The following is a 19599-nucleotide window of genomic DNA, read 5'->3' as shown; positions in this document are numbered from 1 at the left end:
GTAATTTAAATATTGATTTAATAATCAAGTGGAAAATTTTTTTATTTTTGGACTTTTGGAACCTTTGTGATTTTCTGGGGTCCAGAGGTCGAGAGATGAAGGATCGAAGTATTTTTTTTTAAATTCTGTGTTAAAAGAGCTGCAAAACGATGTATAAGAAGGGGCAATTAGGACAGTAATTAGGGAGTAATTTAAGGATTTAATTAATAATCAAGTGGAAAATTTTTTGATTTTTGGACTTTTGGAATCTTTGTTATTTTCTTGGATCTAAAGGTCGAGAGATGAAGGATTGAAACATTTTTTTTTTAATTCTGTGTTAAAAGAGCTGCAAAATGACGTATAATAAGTGGTAATTAGGACAGTAATTAGGGAGTAATTTAATTAAATTATAAAAATTTGGATACGAGATATCGGGAGTAAAATTTTATTTCTTTTAAATTCAAATTACTCCGTAATTTATGGAGTAATGGAACTTCATTATGGGTCATTTTGCAGGGAATTTTATGAGGAATTTTTAAAAATTTGAATAGTTCCTTAATTTTAATTAGGGAGAAAGTTATAAATTTTTAAAAGTTACAACTTTTAGTAGGAGTAAATTTTGAATTTTTGGCGGGAGTCAAATTTGCAGAGCCTGGGATTTTTTTCAAATTCTTCCCAAATTTCTCTATAAAAAAGTTTCATAGAATTCCGTTACTGAGTAAATTTTTTTACTTAATTTCAAATTAATATTTTTCCCGCCAAAAATTAAAAAATTCAAATTTCAAAATATCCCATTACAATTCAAATCAACAAAAAATTTGAATTTTCCTCTTTTCAAATCTAAAATTTTCCCGCATTTTTTCCCATTTTAAAAAAAATTCAAATTAAATTTTTTCCCGCGCTTATTTAAAAAATGAATTTCATTGATAATAATGACTATTTATTGTCAGCGGAAAATTATATTACATAAACATTAAAAACAATAATTATTATTTTTAAACAATTGCCAAATTGATAATTATCTGTCTTTGCACTTTTGACCCCTGTTAGTTTTTAAAATAAATGTAGACATAACAGGACATGTTTATTAATTAATTTATCTAAACACTAGATTTCAAAATTCAAAATTCAAAACTCAAAATTTTTTTGTTCAAAAAAAAATCACTTCTCAATTTTAAAAAGAAAAAAAAATGTTATTTATACTAAGGTAGCACGCGATTAAAAGTTTAAAAATATTTTTTTCACCTCCACGTGAACTTAATCTTCGTCCGATTGGTTAATTTACAAGAATCACGTGTTTGACATGCAACTGTGTCGTCCTACCAGCGAACAGGAACCCAGTAGAAGACGAAGAGGAAGAAGAAAAATTATAAAATAAGTGGGTGGTGGGGTGAGTAATCTTAAGAGACTTTTTGTCGCTTGAACCAGTTGTCTTCTGGCTGTCGAACTGTCGGCGGCATTGTTATTAATTCACATAAATTCACATATATATATATAAATATATCTTTGTGGGTTTATAGTTTTTGAGCCTGTGACTGTGAAAGTGAAAAATTGAAAAATTTTTTTTGACATTAATTTGTTCTGATTTTTTTTTTCTCAATTACATACTCAAGGTAGGTATCTGGTGGTCTATTTAAGTTAAGATTTAAAGACCGGTTTGACAAGATTTTTTTCTTACTAAGATTATAATAGATGCAACGGTTGGGTGCAACTATTTTACGGCTATTTTTAGTCTAATGTTTTTATAAAAAGTCCAGAGATTTTAGGTTTTATTTCATTAAAAAAATGATGACGCAGGCAAAGTTGAAGAGAAGGTTACAGAGCTTTGATTGACGGATTTAGTTTTTTTAAAAAAGGTCTAGGGGTTTCCCGGGTGTGATTTTTCATGGGAAATTTTCCTCCAATTTTTGGATTTGGAGTAGTGAGTATTAGAAATTTAATTTCTGGGTAAACTATTGGAGATATCGAAAAAATGACAAGGACCAAATTTGTAGGAAATTAAATTCTCTATAAAAAAGTCCTGATTGAAATTTTTGTTAAAATTGATAGTTTACGAGTAATTACAATTTGGAGTAATTAAGTCTATTGAAGCGAATCTAGAATTAATTCTGTGAGTATTTCTATCTTTGTCAGCTGTTTCTGGCTAAACTATCAAAGATACAGCGAAAATGATAAGGACCAAATTTGTAGCTCATTAAATTCTCTACAAAAAAGGTCTCATTAAAATTTTTCTTAAAACTGATACTTTACCCGCAATTCCAATTTCCAGTAATGAAATTTAAAATTTGAATTTGATATCATCCTACAATAGACTTTCCATCTTTATAAGCTCATTCTCACTACACTATCAAAGATACCACAAAAATGGAAAGGACCAAATTTGTAGCTCATCAAATTCTCTACAAAAAAGCCCTCATTAAAATTTCTTCTAAAATTGATACTTCGTCCGCAATTCAAATTCAAATAAAAAAATTCCCAAATTCAACTCCAATATCAATCAGCTAGTAATTAAATTCTCACTAAACTATCAAAGATACAACAAAAATGAAAAGGACCAAATTTGTAGCTCATCAAATTCTCTACAAAAAAGCCCTCATTAAAATTTCTCCTAAAATTGATACTTCGCCCGCAATTCAAATTCAAACCAAAAAATTCCCAAATTCAACTCCAATATCAATCTGCTGCAATTAAATTCTCAATAAACTCCCAAAGGCTCATTAAGAATTACTCAAAAAAACTAGCAGCTCCAAAAGAAAAACTCAAACAACATTCTCCGTAACTCCACTACCGACTTTTCTAATCTCCAGCCTTCAAGAATCACTTTCTCTTTACATAATTCCCTTCGAGCCCAACTTAAAATTTTAATACAAAATACTTTCTATTCAAAATTTCATAATTATATTCACTCGTGACTTTTCGAGCTGTGATACTTATCCCCGGCCCTTCTAAGTCAACAGACCAACGGCCCCTTAAATTTTCTCTGGACCTTTTACTTGCATTCTTTACTATTTTGCCCATCAATCATCGGGTCTTCGAGTTGGAGGCTGGTTTGAGATTTAAAAATTTATTTGAATCCGACATTAAAATAACTTTTATCAACATAAACATGTGTTGAGATATTGTTAGGGGATTTTAAAACATATATGTATATATATATTTATTTATATATATCATACTCATTCATAATAAATAGAGATAACAATAAAACGTGGATTTTGTCCAGTAATATTCCATTTAAATAAAAAAAAACTCAGCTTTTAATGTAAAGTAATTTTTTATTGAACGATTTAATGGTTTAAAAAATATTAATTCTAATAATAACGTCGTTTGGAGTCTGTCCAAGGGCATGAGACTGCAATAATTATTTAATAATAGAAAATTTATTTATAAAATAATATTTTGTTTGAGGAAAAAATTTTTTTTTTGGCTTATCAACTAATGATAAGATTAATTGTTGTTAATTTATTGATTAGTTAATTTAATATTTAGATTAAATTGAAAATTTATTATTTTTTTTTTATTTATTTATTTTTTTTATTTTGATTTGGAGTAAATTTTAATGGAAAAATGATAATTTTATTTAAATCGCGGAATTTTGACTGAAGGATTAGAGATATGGTAAAAATGATAAGGACCAATTTTGTAGGTCATTAAATTCTCTACAAAAAAGGTCATTACAAAATTTGACATAAGTTGAATAGTTTACTAGTAATTCTAATTTAAAGAATTCTACTCCAAAATTTTTATATAAAAATTCTCATGATAATTTTTGTATCTATATAAAAGAATTCTGGCCAAACTATTAAAGATATGATAAAAACTATAAGGATCAAACTTGTAGCTCATTAAATTCTCTATAAAAAAGGTCTCATTAAAATTTTCATTAAAGTCGATAGTTTACGAGTAATTACAGTTTAAAGTAATTAAGTCTATTAATTTGAATCTGACACTGATTTCCATTAAAAACTCTGCCTATATAAGCTAATTGTGACTAATCTAGTAGAGATACAATAAAAATGATGAGGGCCAAAGTTGTAGCTCTTTAAATTCTCTACAAAAAAGGTTTCATTGAAATTTTTATTTAAATCGATAGTTTACGAGTAATCGTAATTTATTTGTTTTTTTCTGTTTAATTATTTTATTTTATTTAATTTTTTTTTTTTATTTAATTTTTTTTTTTACAGATCTACTAAATGTGCTCAATAGCAATGCCTTCGGAGTTGATGGGTCACAGTCCACCAGTCTATGGGCACCATCATTTTTTATACAACCCATTAATGGTTACCGCGGCGTCGACCCCCGCGACCCGCGGAACTAAAATAAGACCGTGTATAACTACGACAATTGATGGGTTGTCAAGTGGGATAACTATTAATTTTAATAAAAATAATAGTAGCAATTTAAATAATAGTACCAATAATAGTAATAATATTAATAATAACAATTCTAATAATAATAGTGTTATTAATAACAGTAGTAATGGGAGTGGGGTCGAATGTAAACAAAAGAAACGAGTGGTGTTTGCTGATGACCGCGGGAGACCTTTAACACAAGTGAGTAATTTATTTAAATATTTTTTTTTATTTTTAAAATTAATAAAATGAATTTTTATAATGAATATTAATAATTTATCAGAATAGTTAAGAACATTGTAAAGTACGTGCGACGACGAGTAAAATGAGTACCCACATGCCTAGGTTTTGAAAAAATTTTTTTTATTAATTTAATGCGCTAATTAATTAATTAATAAATTGATTTAAAAATTTTTAATTATAACAATGGGTTGTGGGTACTCATTTTTTTGGAAATTTAATCAGCTTCAATAATATCAAATCGTTTTTTAAAATAAACAAAATTTTGATAAATTTTCAAAATTTTTTTTTTTCAAAAAATTTTTTTTTCCACAAAATTAGTATATTTGGTATGAAAATTAAATTTCCGTTGGAATGAGTACCCACAAGCTGTAGTTTAAAAAATAAAAATTTTAATTAATTAATCAATTGACTAATTAATTAAAAATTCATCAAAACCAAACCTAGGGTTGTGGGTACTCATTCTACGTGTAATCAAACGTAGAGACAGAAATTAATGTTTTTTTTTATTATCTAGGTCCGTGTGATGTCAGAGCCAAGCAATATGCCCCCGGCATTGTGGACAAATGCGTATTTGTCAAAAGTAACACGTGACATGCAAGCTGAGACAACAACAAACCCATGGATCGCACATTTCCAACAGCCAGCGAGTGATTATTTGGCTTTCAGACATAAGTTGGATCAAAACTCGGTCAGTCTCGAGAACGTCATAATCCGCGAATCCGAGCAGTGTATCGACGGAACGATAAAAGTTAAAAATCTGGCTTACGATAAAGAAGTTGTTGTGAGAACAAGCTGTGACAACTGGCAGACTCACGAAGACGTTTATTGCACTTATGTTCCACAGCATGGCACTAATGCGATTCAACCCAAGCTTATCTTGTACGATACATTTAAATTCCGTGTCACTTTGCCTGTTACCTCTGATAAGATTGAGTTCTGTGTCTGTTATCGAGTTGACGGACAAGAGTATTGGGATAATAATGACGAAAAAAATTATGTCATTAAAAAACGTCCGGAGGTAAGAATTTTTTTTTATTTTTTTATCACAAACTTTTTGACCACCTGATTATCTGGAGATAAAGACTCTATTTATAAAACACTTTTGTGACTAAACTATTGAAGATATCGTAAAAATGATAAGAAATAAATTTGTAGAGAATTAAATTTCCGATAAAAAAGGTATCAATGAAATTTTCGTTACAATCGATAGTTTACGAGTTACAGTAATTTAAAGTAATTAAATCGATTGAGTGGAATCTAAAATTAATTCTATGAGGAGTTCTATCTATAGAAGCCTTTTTTGACTAAACTATCGAAGATAGGATAAAAATGCTAAGGGCAAAATTTGTAGGAAATTAAATTCTCTACAAAAAAGGTTTAATTGAAATTTTTGATAAACTCGATAGTTTACTCGTAATTTTAATTTTAAAGTCATGAAATTTTAAATTCAAATCTGATGCTACTCTATAATAGACTTTCTATCTATATGACCTATTTCTGACTAAACTATCAAAGATACGATAAAAATGCTAAGGACAAAATTTGTAGGAAATTAAATTCTCTACAAAAAAGGTCTGATTAAAATTTTTGATAAACTCGATAGTTTACTCGTAATTTTAATTTTAAAGTCATGAAATTTAAAATTCAAATCTGATGCTAATCTACAAAAAACTTTCTATCTATAGAAGCTATTTCTGACCAAACTATCAAAGATACGACAAAAATGATAAGAACCAAAATTGTAGCTCATAAAATTCTCTACAAAAAAGGTCCTTATGAATTTTCAAATAAACCGCATTCTTAAGCCGTCATAATAAAAAATATAAAAAATTAATAAAATGATAAATTTGTTTTCAGTGTCGCCGTTACTCTTCGTCATCACAAATGGACTTAAAGACCTCAGTGAGCTATAAAAATATTTACAATACGATCGACACAAATAATAATACTAATAATCACAACAATAATGGAGTAATGAAAGCCGATGAAGCCGTCAGAGCAAATATTTTTACTTGGAGCGAGTTCGCGTCCTGGCAGCATTTAAACAACGAAGCGCCTTATTGGTGATTAATAACTGATGACGATGCCAATACTGTGAATGTGTGTGTGCGTAAAAAAATTTAATTGATGATATTCTGCGCACTAAAAATTCTAAAATAATTCAGTGAATTTAAAAATCTGGACTTTGTTTTAAAATTATTTTTGTTATTTATTCATATTTTATTTTATTAAGGATTCATATCATTTTGATATTTTTATGGTAAGTTTTTATATACTATTATTACTATTATTTTTAAAAGTGTTCTAAGATGGGCCGGTTTGGATGCGAGAACAAATTTTATTAAATTTTAATACGAGAGATCTTTAAAATTAAATTACGACTAAACTATTGAATTTATGACAAAAATGTATGAGAACAAAGTTATAGAAAATTTAATTTCCTATAAAAAAGGTCCTTATCACTTTTTACGTAACTTCAATACTTGAGCCGTGATATCAATTTTAAAGCGCGCGAAATTTAAAAATACGAAATTTATGGTCTGGAAATTTTTTATTTTTAAAATTAATATTCTCGCTAAAATATCAGAGTTATGATAAAAATGATAAGGACTAAATTTGTAGGAAATTAAATTCTCTACAAAAAAGGTCTGATTAAAATTTTCGTTAAAATCGATAGTTTACAAGTAATTAAAATTTAAAGTAATTAATTCTATTGAGTGGAATCTGATCCCAATCTACTATAAAAATTCTTTCTTTTTTTAAAAATTATGGCGAAACTATCAGAGATACGACAAAAGTGATAAGGACCAAATTTTTAGCTCATTAAATTCTCTACAAAAAAGTATTCTTTGCATTTTTACATAAACTCAATAGTTGTCGAGATAAAGTGAAAATAAAAATCCCAGCGTAACAAATTTACAGACTTGTAAATTTTCTAAAAAAAAAATAAAAAAAAAAAAAGTACTTGCTCTACATAAAATAAAAATTATAATAACTCACGACTATAAATCTTGAACAATCTTGTTCTCCCACGTGTCCAGACCCAGACATCCTTGTTTATTTTTTATCGCCGCACCTTCTGCTCTGATAAAAATTTTATTTTTACTTCAATGAATTTATTACTCCACATTTATATTTTTTTTTTACAGACTGGTAAATATATATAATTAAATATATATGTATATACTCAATAAGACTGAATTTTAAAAATAAAAAACAAAATAATAATTAAAATAACTACTCAAGAGATTAATTACTGAGAGTAGAAGACTGATCTTATATATTTACTGGTTTTTAATTTGAAAAATATATATATATATATATCTATGTATAATTATAATTGTTATGTTAATTGTTTAATAATTTTTAAATATTAATTATAAGTAAATTGTAAATAAAATGATAATTTTTACTAAATAATTATCTAGTCTTTTTATTTCAAGACCAGACTATTTTTTCAATCCAATCTAGATAAGAGTAGACTCTAGTGTAAATTGCTGGTGAGTTTTTGAAGGCGCAGAATTTACCAAAACTTGTGATACCCAAGACGCTGTAAGTGCAGTAAGGAGTATGAAGGACTCGCTGCAGTGGACCGCCGCTATCGCCCTAAAAAATGTTCGTTTTGAGTTTAGGAATTTTTTGGGGGGAAAATGGACCGGGGCTTGAGATAGTGGGGGAAGAGACGAGTAGAATGAGTACCCACAACCCTAGGTTTGGAAAATGAAATATTGGTCGTTAATTTGGTAATTAATTGGATTGTTAATTATTCAGAAAAGTTAGGAATTTTAAACTAGGGTTTTGGGTACTCATTTTTTTGGAAATTTGTTATAGATATCAACTATGTCTATTTTGAAGCCTGAAAAAAAAATTCATAAAAGGAAAAGTTTCAAAATAGAAAATTCCTAAAAAATTTTTGCGTCAAATTTTTTTTTTACTAAATAAATATGAAATTATTGTTCTTCATAAAATTCCTGATCAAACGAGTACCCACAACCCTAGGTTTGGAAAATGAAATATTAGTCGTTACTTTGGTAATTAATTGGATTGTTAATTAATCAGAAGAGTTAGGAATTTTAAACTAGGGTTGTGGGTACTCATTTTTTTGGAAATTTAATATAGATATCAACTATGTCTATTTTGAAGCCTGAAAAAAAAAATTCTTAAAAAAAAAATTTTTAAATAGAAAATTCCAAAAAAATTTTCGCGTCAAATTTTTTTTTTTTCTAAATAAATATGAAATTATTGTTCTCCATAAAATTCCTGATCAAATGAGTACCCACAAGCCTGCATTTTATTTACCCCGACTTTGATTAATTACTCAACAAATTAACCCCCTCATTAATTAAGAAAAAAATCAATTATCAGAACCTAGGCTTGTGGGTACTCATTCAACTCGTCCTGCCCCGCACTTCAAAGTCCCAATACCCATTTCGCTGAAAAAAATTACTGGTCTCCACAACTTACCTGACAAGTGTCTTTACCCCCTTCCATAACTCCAGCGCAAATCATAGTCTCTTTCAAGCCTTCCGGCATCTGTTTGCTTCCTAGTTCACTCTTGAATTTTTCTTTACATTCATCAGTTTCTATTTTATCCAGAGTTACTTTCATCAAATCGTCACTTCCTGTCTCCGCCTCTGTAATTAAAAAAATGAATGAATTAACAAATTAATTTTATTTAATTATAAATAACTAATAATTACCGTAAGCAGTTTTTCCAAATCCACTGGCAATAAATTTTTTTTCTTTCAAAATTTCTTCTGTTTCCAAACACGCGGGCCGAACTTCTGCATTCAAATCTACCGGTTTCTCTAATTTAATTAGAGCAATATCATTATAACGTAATGGTAATTTGTAATCAGGGTGAGTTATTCTCTCAATGACATCACGCTCTTGCATTGAGGGCCTGGGATTTTTTGAATTTATCAGGCCGACTCTTACTTTTGTTGCTGGTCCTCTATTTTAATTTATTAAGTAATTAAGTAATTAATTAATTATTTATTAAGGCCTTAGATGATAGTAATGAATGATGATAAGTACTCACTTATCACGTGAATCGATGCAATGAGCGGCAGTAAGTACAAACTTGTCTGAAATTAATGTTCCTCCGCATTGCCAAAAAATTTCTTCCCGCCCGTAGCCAATTAGAGCCTGCAATTTTTGTTTCAAAATATCATAGGACCCGAACTATGGATTTTTAGGGAACGTCGTCAGGACCTTTTTTGTAGAGAATTTAAAGAGCTACAAAAAAGGTCTCTGTAAATTTTTCGATATCTTTGATACTTTGACGGGAATTTTGATTTGAAGATTAAGAAATTTTCGGGAAATGAATTTTGGAGTAATTTGGAGGTCAAGGATTTAAAATTGTAATTGCGGCTAAAATATTGAAGTAACATGAAAAATGATAAGGAACTTTTTTGTAGAGAATTTTAAGAGCTACAAAAAAGGTGTCTGTAAATTTTTCGATATCTTTGATAGTTTGTTTGGAATTTTGATTTGAAGATTAAAAAATTTTTGGGAAATGAATTTTAGAGTAATTTGGAGGTCAAGGATTTAAAATTGTAATTGCGGCTGAAGTTTTGAATTTACGTGAAAAATTAAAGAGACCTTTTTTGTAGAAAATTTCAAGAGCTACAAAAAAGATCTCTGTAAATTTTTTGATAAAATTGATATTTTAGCCAGAATTGGAAGTTAAAGTAAAAAGAGTGAAATTATTGTTTGAAAATTTTGAAAAATTCACCATATGGGGAAATTCCATAGGTTTTGCTTTGGTCCCACCGACAATCAATGGAGTTTCAATTATGGCACATTTCGAGACAGTATTTGAACCGGCGTCCATACGTAACACCGGAACATCTTCATCTGCGTAAACTAATTTCGCGTATTCTTGACATTCTGTAATTAAATAAATAAAACTTAGGAATTTTATAATCAACTGAATATTTAATTTAAGTGAAAAAATTACTTTGCTGCGATATCCGGTCGCAGAGTATGTTTTTAGTAAATAATAAAAAGAATATTAAATAAAAATACATGATTATTTATCGGTAGTTTTTATCAAAATGATTATTTCTATACCTCTCTCCGTTTATAGTTAATAAAACTACGGTATAATTGAATAGTAATAATTTGAACCATAAAAAGACTCATTGACAATAAAAGTGTTTATTAAATTTTATTAAAATTAACTAGAGGATTTAATGTCATAAAAATAAAACAAATAATCTTTCACTCTTTGCAATCGACGATTTCAAGCTGTAAATATTTTTTTAAAATATAAAATCGCAGAAATAGGGAAGAGTAGATGCACTTTCATCAATTTTAAGGCCCACCGCGTGTAGCTACACGCCTACTCTATTCTGTTTCGCTCTTTGGTGCCCTCATTTCAAGAAAAACGGCCGATTTTGGGTCAATTCGAGGTAAAAGTATTTTTTAAAAATATAGAATTACAGAAATAGGGAGTAGATGCACTACCATCAAGTTTAGGACCCTCTGCGTGTAGCTAGACGCCTACTCTATCCCATTTCACCCTTTGAAGCCTTCATTTCAACAAAAACTACCGAGTTCGGATCATTCCGAGCTCTAGGTATCATTCAAAAATGTAAAAATTTTAGGGCTCACCGCGTGTAGCTACACGCCTACTCTATCCTGTTTCACCCTTTGAAGCCTTTATTTCAAGAAAAACTACCGAGTTCGGATCATTCCGAGCTCTAGGTATCATTCAAAAATATCAAAATTTTAGGGCCCACCACGTGTAGCTACACGCCTACTCTATCCCATTTCACCCTTTGAAGCCGTCATTTCAAGAAAAACTACCGAGTTCGGATCATTCCGAGCTCTAGGTATCATTCAAAAATGTAAAAATTTTAGGGCTCACCGCGTGTAGCTACACGCCTACTCTATCCTGTTTCACCCTTTGAAGCCTTTATTTCAAGAAAAACTACCGAGTTCGGATCATTCCGAGCTCTAGGTATCATTCAAAAATATCAAAATTTTAGGGCCCACCACGTGTAGCTACACGCCTACTCTATCCCATTTCACCCTTTGAAGCCGTCATTTCAAGAAAAACTACCGAGTTCGGATCATTCCGAGCTCTAGGTATCATTCAAAAATGTAAAAATTTTAGGGCTCACCGCGTGTAGTTACACGCCTACTCTATCCTGTTTCGCTCTTTGGTGCCTTCATTTCAAGAAAAACGGCCGATTTTGGGTCAACTTGAGGTAGAAGTATTTTTTAAAAATATAGAATCGCAGAAATAGGGAAAAATAAACGATAAAGCTTAAAACCCGCCGCGTGTAACTACTCCTACTCTATCCCATTTCACCCGTTGGAGTTTGGATTTAAAAAAAAAGGCAGATTTCGTGTCATTCCGAGCTGAAGGTATTTTTTAAAGATACAAAATTACAGAAATAGGACAGAGTAGCTGCACCGCGATTAAATTTAGGACCTGCCGCGTGTAACTACTTGCTAATATCCTATTTCGCCTTCTAGAACCTCCATTTCGAAAGAAATTGAATGAAAATAAGCGAGGAATTGGTTTATTTATAAGGGAACAATAAAAAGAATGGATAAATAATTTTAAAAAAATTTTTATTAATATAAATAAAATTATTCTTGATATTTCCACATAAAAACATTACTGCCATTGCTGGCTAAAATAAAATTATCAGTTGGATGAACGCTGATCGATACCACAGGATATTTCAATTCCCCGCGCAATTTATCGACAACTTGCCCGGAAGCCAAATCCCAGATCCAAAGATACCCGTCCCCAGATCCCGAGAGTACTCTGGTGTCCTGGAAGTCTACGGAAGATTCCAGACACAAATCACCGGCTACATGTCCACGGAATTCGTTGAGCAGCTCCCCGGTGTCTTTGTCCAGCAGCCTTAGAACTCCATCAGCGCAGCTGGTGAGCGTGCACTGGCCGTCGCGGGTGAAAGATGCACAAGTGACAGCATCTCCAAGGCAGTCAGTAGTCAGCTGACCCACACGGACGTCGTACCTACGGATCCTGGCATCGAAGGAAGAGCTCAGAATTTCGTGGTCCGAAATTCTGACCGCAGAAATCGCGTCCTTGGCATCAGACAAAGTCTGGACGGGATCCTGGGACCTGGACCTGATGTCCCAGAGTTTCACTGCATTGTCCCGGGCTCCTGAGACCACTAGAGTCGACTCCTCGCTGAACTTTACTGCGGTTACTCCACTCGCGTGACCGCGAAATCTTCTCAGAGGGCTCGCGGTCGAGACATCCCAGAGGATGACCGACTTGTCCAGACCCGCGGATACTATTTGACTGCTGTCACATGAAGAATGGCCATCCATTACCTCTTCCCCATGGCCGCTGTACGTTTTTAGAAGCGCGTTACGGTGCGGGTTGTATAGATAAAGACGTCGGTCGCTAGCACAGACCACGCAGTACTCGCCGTCGACGTTAAAACGGACTGCCCTGATAATACTCTTTGTTTTTAACGTCTGTATTAAAGTGTAAGGCATTTTTTCTCTGGACCTTACGACGCTCTTCCGTTTTTTTTAATTTTCTAGGTTAGCCGCTAATCAGCTGACTGCAGAGTCTGGTCTCTTTTGTTTGTCCAGTCGACCCAGGAACGTTCCCCAGCTGAAAAAATTTCAAAAATGATTTGCATTTAATTTTAATATGAAAAATTTTAAAAAATTCATCTGTCCGTCGAAAAAAAAATCCACCAGGTTCCAAATATACGGAGAAAATTCTTACCTACGACCGCAGCTCAACGGCTTCAAAAATTGATACAAATTCTGACCGATGGCGGCGCTGGACTTTCTGACGTCACATGGAAATTTAGTCGCGCACTTTTTTTTTATACAAAAAAAAATTTGCTAGTGGAAATAAAATGGCCGTCACCTTGTAGATCGTAAGTAAAATACATGAAAATATATAAAATATATATGTGAGGTAATAACCTCACATTTTTTTCAAATAAAACGTCATTATTTTTTAAATTTGAATTCCCGCCAATTTTCAAATTTCCCGCTTAAAATTTAAAAACTGGCGCTGACGTCTTCTGCTGAACTGCGGGTACTGTAGACAAATAAAAAATAAATTACTACAGTATATTTATGTTATTACTCACGTATTATTTAGCAAAGTAAAAGTAAATACGCCATTTATTAGTAAATTAACAAACCAGAGGCTACGACTCCATACATTTTTTGTTAACTCGTAAGACCGGTCAAAGTTCGCTGCTTACTAAACACTTTTCGCGATAAAATAAATTAAATTTTATAATTAAACTCTTCAAGGCGTTGGTTACTCTGTTGTTTGATATTCAAATATTATAATTGCAGTCACTAGTTACTGTATTTATTTAATTTAAAACATTCAGCCGCAAATACTTCAGACATTCCAGGTAACGAGAGAAAGTTTTTAATTTTTAATTTCTTATTTTTATCTGTCACTAAAATGAAATTTTTCCGAATTCCGATACTCGGTAAATTATTTAAAATATTCAGAGGTAATTTAAATAATTTATCTAGTAGATAATTGCCCAGAAATTTAATCACTTTGAATAATTATCGGTAATTATAATTTTTGTAAAGAAATTTTAATTTTTCAGCGGAGGGGGAAATTTAAAAAATTTTCTGGGCCAAGGGATTGAGAGATGGGGGAAGGGAAAAATTTTTTTTGGATTCTGTGTTCAAAGAGCTTCAAAATAACCCATAATTAATTGGTAATTAGGCCGGTAATTAGGGAGTAATTAATTGTGGTTTGAAATTTTATCGAGGAAAAATTCAAAAATGCGGGAAATTAAATTTGGATTACGGAGTAATTGGATGTAATTGGGGGTCATTTTGTAGGAAATTTTATACAGAATTTTAAAAAAAATGTTTTGAAACTCCAGCTCAAAATTCGGAGGCCCTATAAATTTTTAAAGTCGGCCCTAAAAATTTCCTGGACAACTCGCTCCGGAATCTGTTCATTAAAAAATTCATAACTTTCTCCCTAATTAATATTAAGGAACGCAATATTTTTTTTTAAAATTCCTCATGGAATTCCCTTCAAAATGACCCATAACAAAGTTTATTTACCAGCAATAATTACTGAGTGATTAAAATTTATTTAAAAAATTCCACTTATGGTAAAAATTCATAAACTTCTGTACTTAATTAAATTTAATTACCGGGTAATTATCCTGCGAAGTGACCTTTATTATAGGTCATTTTGCAGGTCTTTTAACACAGAATCTAAAAAAAAATATTTCAGTCCTTAATCTCCTAATCCCTGGGCCCTAATAATTTTTAAAGCGGCCCAAATAAATTTGAAATAACTTCCCATCAAAAGTAATCAGCTTTAAAAATTCATAACTTTCTCCCTAATTAATATTAAGGAACGCAATATTTTTTTTTCTATTCCTCATTAAATTCCTTTTAAAATGACCTATAATAACGTCAACTTTGATGAGTAATTAGTGAGTAATTAATTAAAAATACTTTCAGTCAAAATGGTGCGCAGAGAACCAGTCTATGTAGTGGGGGTGGGAATGACCAAGTTCGAGAAACCCGGGTCCCGGGATGACTTCGACTACCCGGAGATGGTGAAGGAGGCGGTGACGAAGGCACTAAAGGACGCAAGAGTGTCCTACGACTCAATAAAAGGAGCCGCGGTGGGTTACGTCTACGGAGACTCGACCTGTGGTCAGCGCGCCCTCTACGAAGTCGGACTGACCGGATGCCCCATCTTCAACGTCAACAACAACTGCTCCACTGGGTCATCAGCGCTGATGATCGCCAAGCAGATGATCGAGACAGGTCGCGCTGACTGCACCCTGGCGGTGGGTTTTGAAAAAATGGAGCGCGGGTCGTTGACCTCAAAGTTCCTGGACCGGACGAACCCCATGGACAAGCACGTGGGTCTCATGTCGGAGATAGCCGGGATCTCGGATGGGCCAATCACTGCCCAGATGTTTGGCAACGCGGCTATAGAGCACATGCAGAAGTACGGGACCAAGCCCGAGCACTTTGCGAAAATCGCGTACAAGAATCATCTGCACTCGGTGAATAATCCGAACTCCCAGTTCAGGACCAAGTACAGTCTCGAGGAAATTTTGAAGGCCCCGAAGGTCTTTGGGCCGCTGACAAAGTTGCAATGCTGTCCCACTTCTGATGGCAGCGCTGCGGTGATCCTGGCGAATGAACAGTTTGTGAGAAGACACAACTTGCAGAATCAGGCGGTGGAGATCTTGGCCATGGAGATGACCACTGATACCCCATCTACTTTTGCTGAGAAAAGTTCCATTAAACTTGTTGGGTAGGTTTTGGGCATTTTTTTAGAAAATTTTGGATCGATAATCGATTTATCGATTTTTCGATATATCGAATTGCGAGATCGATATATCGACAAAAATATCGAATCGATACAAAAATGGATTTTTTATTTCATAAACAACAATTTTGAAATAAAAATCGATATATCGAATTTTTCATTTCCATATATCGATATATTGGTCGATATATCGAATAAAAAGATTAATATATCGATTTTATTTTTAAATGGATGTTTTATTCCACGAACAAAACTTTTGAAATAAAAATCGATATATCGAATGTTTTATATCAATGTATTGGTCGATATATCGAATTATAAGATCGATATATCGATAATCAAATACAGATTTTCTTAAAAAATTTTGTTTGTAGTATTTAGAGTAACGAGCTGAAATCATATATCGATATATCGAATTTTATAACTATATTTTCGATGTATCGAACTATGAGATCGATACATCGATAAAACAATACTGATTACACTAAAAAAAATTATTATTCATTCTTGAATGACAAACTTAAACTAAACATCGATATATCGAATTAGTTTTATCGATAGATCGATTTTATTTTCGATATATCGAATTATAAGCTCGATAAAATCATATCGATTATATTAAATAATTTTTTTTGTTCATTCTAATAATAATCTCAAATAAAAGATCGATCTTTTATTTCGATATATCGAACTCAAAATTTCGATATATCGTCAATAATTCAATACCCAAAAATTTATCGATCTCAACAAATTCATACCTTCTTATAATCAACTATATCGATATCAACGAATCGATATATCGATTTATCTCAATCGATATATCGAACTCCCCTTTCTAAAATAAAAATTTTTTTTTTTTACCAAAAATTTGTAATTTCAGGTACGACATGACGAAACTCGCCGCAGAAAAAGTATTCGCCAGCGTTCCCTACAATCCAACCGACGTCGACGTGATCGAGCTCCACGACTGCTTCTCCGCGAACGAGCTCATATCCTACGAAGCCCTCGGACTCTGCCCACCCGGTCAAGCTGCTCGACTAATCGACTCCGGGAACACGACCTACGGCGGCAAATACGTCGTCAACCCCAGCGGGGGTCTCATATCCAAAGGCCACCCCCTCGGCGCCACCGGTCTCGCCCAGTGCGCAGAACTCGCCTGGCAACTCCGTGGTGAGGCCGGTCCTCGGCAAGTACCTGGTGCTAAACTCGCTCTCCAGCATAACATCGGCCTAGGCGGCGCTGTGGTCGTCGCTCTCTACAAGCTCGGGTACCCCTCCGCCCCCATGATGAATTTGGTCAGCGCCAAGGTCTCTCCCGACGCATTCCAGGCCAACAAAGTCTTCAAAGTATTCGAGGCCGCCATGCAGGACGACGAGGACGGACTCATCGAGAAGTACCGCGGCGTCTACGGGTTCAAAATAATAAACGGCCCAGGTGGCGCCGAGGGCTACTGGATTATCAACGCCAAGGCCGGAAAGGGCAAAGTTGAGTTTGACGGCAAGGAAAAACCTGACGTAATTTTCACCATCAGCGACACCGACATCGTCGACTTCATTTCCGGGAAACTCAACCCACAGCAGGCTTTCTTCCAGGGAAAAATTAAAATCAAGGGCAACATGGGCCTGGCTATGAAATTACCGGACCTTCAAAAACGCGCCGCAAAAAAAATTGAACTGCTCAAAGCCAAACTCTAAAATTTTTTTTTTTTTCTGGGTCGAGGTCGAGGTCAAGATCAAAGTCGGGTGGGGGTACAAGTTGAGCTTTAATATACTAGGTAATTTTTATTTTTTTGCCGCGAAAATTTAATTATTTAAATTTGGCGGGAAAATTTTAAATAATTAATATAATGAAGTTTTATAAAATTGTTATATAATTTTTTTATAAATGTTGAGGGATGAGGTTGTAGATCTAATAAAAAATTAATTAAAGTAATTAGTAATTAATAATTAATTATTTTTTGGAAATCGAGAGACCGACAAGGTACCGAAGTCGGCCAATTTATGAAACCGTGACTTTTAAAAATTTATTACTTTCTCCCTAATCAAAATTCCAAAACTATTCAAATTTTATAAAATTCCTCATAAAATTCCCTTTAAAATGACCCATAATTGATTCAATTACCCCATAAATTACTGAGTAATTTTAATTTATTCAAAAAATGAAATTTAAATTCCCAATTTTCAAATTTAAAAATCTGGTAATTGATTTAAATTACTCAGTAATTACCTACTAATAAATTCAAATTTTTCGCGCCCTTTTAGATTCAAATAAAATAATAATCTATAAATTATACATATATATAAATATATACTAAAATTCCTCATTGATTCCCTCAACTTTTCTCTTCCCAGAATTTAAATAAAAATTTTTAATTTTCCGCGCATTCAAAAATTAAATTTTTCGCGCCCTTTTTAAAATCAATTAAAATGATAATCTATAAAATCTATGTAATATATGATCCTGAAGATAGCAGACAATTAGTAGTTTTTGGATTTTTTTTTCAACAAATAAATCACAAAAAAATAAAAACCAAAAATATGCACATGTAAAAAATTTAAAAAACTACAGGTGTAATTTTTTAAAATATTTATTTTTTTATAATTTATTATTTAAACAGGAGTCCAAAAATTGTTAGACGTCGGCTAACTTCAGTATCATTATAATATACATATATATATATAAATATATACTAAAATTCCTCATTAATTATCTCAACTTTTCTCTTCCCAGAATTTAAATAAAAATTTTTAATTTTCCGCGCATTCAAAAATTTAAATTTTTCGCGCCCTTTTAAATTCAATTAAAAATAATCTATATAAAATACATATATATAAATACATACTAAAATTCCTCATTAATTACCTCAACTTTCCTCTTCCCAGAATTTTAATAAAATTTTTTATTTTTCCGCGCATTCAAAAATTCAAATTTTTCGCGCCCTTTGAAATTCAATTAAAAATAATCTATATAAAATACATATATATAAATATATATTAAAATTCCTCATTAATTACCTCAACTTTCCTCTTTTCAAAATTTTAATAAAAATTTTAAATTTTCCGCGCATTCAAAAATTCAAATTTTTCGCGCCCTTTGAAATTCAATTAAAAATAATTTATATAAAATACATATACATAAATGTATATTAAAATTTCTCATTAATTACCTCCCTCAACTTTCCTCTTCCCAGAATTTAAATAAAAATTTCAAATTTTCCGCGCATTCAAAAATTCAAATTTTTCGCGCCCTTTTAAATTCAATTAAAAATAATCTATATAAAATACATATATATAAATATATATTAAAATTCCTCATTAATTACCTCAACTTTCCTCTTCCTAGAATTAAAATAAAAATTTTAAATTCCCCGCGCATTCAAAAATTCAAATTACGCGCCACCTGTCCCAGAATTCAAATACTAAATAACCAAAAAAAAATAACAACAGTAGAATTTTCATACGTTATTAACCAAAAGTTAAAAGCCAAGGTAAAAACAACTTATATACACATACAAATATATATAAATATATAACCTTTAGCTGAAGCTCGCACGCAGGTTGTATTACTTGATCCCAATTGTCCATCTCCATCTCCATCTAAGAAAATCTTCAGTCTCCCAACCAACAAACTCCTAAAAATATAAACTCACATCATACATCACCCAGTTATACACAGTCCTCATTACTAATTAATTAATTTAAAATAATTTGAGTGTAATGACAATTAATA

At 31.8% G+C, this 19599-nt stretch overlaps 4 protein-coding genes across 6 annotated transcripts; 2 read left to right on the top strand and 2 right to left on the bottom strand.

The window, feature by feature from the left end:
- Window positions 1-1400: 1400 nt before the first annotated feature.
- On the top strand, window positions 1401-7881 carry LOC130663858 (protein phosphatase 1 regulatory subunit 3C). 2 transcript variants are annotated; one of them, XR_008989263.1, is made up of 5 exons: window positions 1401-1592; window positions 4164-4532; window positions 5089-5592; window positions 6432-6834; window positions 7724-7881. XR_008989263.1 is itself a non-coding variant. In XM_057463382.1 (4 exons), the coding sequence occupies exons 2-4, from the start codon at window positions 4173-4175 to the stop codon at window positions 6639-6641; spliced, it is 1074 nt and encodes a 357-aa protein (XP_057319365.1). In that variant the 5' UTR covers window positions 1401-1592; window positions 4164-4172; the 3' UTR covers window positions 6642-7881. The 2 variants fall into 2 exon arrangements, 1 of the variants encoding a protein (XP_057319365.1); XM_057463382.1 differs by having other exon boundaries at window positions 6432-7881.
- Window positions 7518-19539, bottom strand: LOC130663869 (serine protease snake-like). 2 transcript variants are annotated; one of them, XM_057463409.1, is made up of 6 exons: window positions 19404-19539; window positions 10312-10466; window positions 9616-9722; window positions 9275-9528; window positions 9039-9208; window positions 7518-8180 (listed from the first exon to the last, which is right to left on the bottom strand). In XM_057463409.1, exons 2-6 carry the CDS (start codon window positions 10408-10410, stop codon window positions 8013-8015), a joined length of 798 nt encoding a protein of 265 aa, XP_057319392.1. In that variant the 5' UTR covers window positions 10411-10466; window positions 19404-19539; the 3' UTR covers window positions 7518-8012. The 2 variants fall into 2 exon arrangements, with proteins under 2 accessions (XP_057319392.1, XP_057319381.1); XM_057463398.1 differs by lacking the exon at window positions 19404-19539 and adding an exon at window positions 10537-10657.
- Window positions 12165-13603, bottom strand: LOC130663879 (WD repeat domain-containing protein 83). The gene is made up of 2 exons (XM_057463421.1): window positions 13306-13603; window positions 12165-13188 (listed from the first exon to the last, which is right to left on the bottom strand). Exon 2 carries the CDS (start codon window positions 13065-13067, stop codon window positions 12180-12182), a length of 888 nt encoding a protein of 295 aa, XP_057319404.1. The 5' UTR covers window positions 13068-13188; window positions 13306-13603; the 3' UTR covers window positions 12165-12179.
- Window positions 13684-17816, top strand: LOC130663841 (sterol carrier protein 2-like). Its single transcript, XM_057463349.1, has 3 exons — window positions 13684-13957; window positions 15045-15855; window positions 16751-17816. The coding sequence occupies exons 2-3, from the start codon at window positions 15050-15052 to the stop codon at window positions 17562-17564; spliced, it is 1620 nt and encodes a 539-aa protein (XP_057319332.1). The 5' UTR covers window positions 13684-13957; window positions 15045-15049; the 3' UTR covers window positions 17565-17816.
- Window positions 19540-19599: the final 60 nt, after the last annotated feature.

Source organism: Microplitis mediator, chromosome 1 (genome assembly GCF_029852145.1).
Source record: "Microplitis mediator isolate UGA2020A chromosome 1, iyMicMedi2.1, whole genome shotgun sequence".
NCBI classification, from domain to species: Eukaryota; Metazoa; Arthropoda; class Insecta; order Hymenoptera; family Braconidae; genus Microplitis; species Microplitis mediator.
This window is presented reverse-complemented; position numbering and strand designations above follow the sequence as displayed.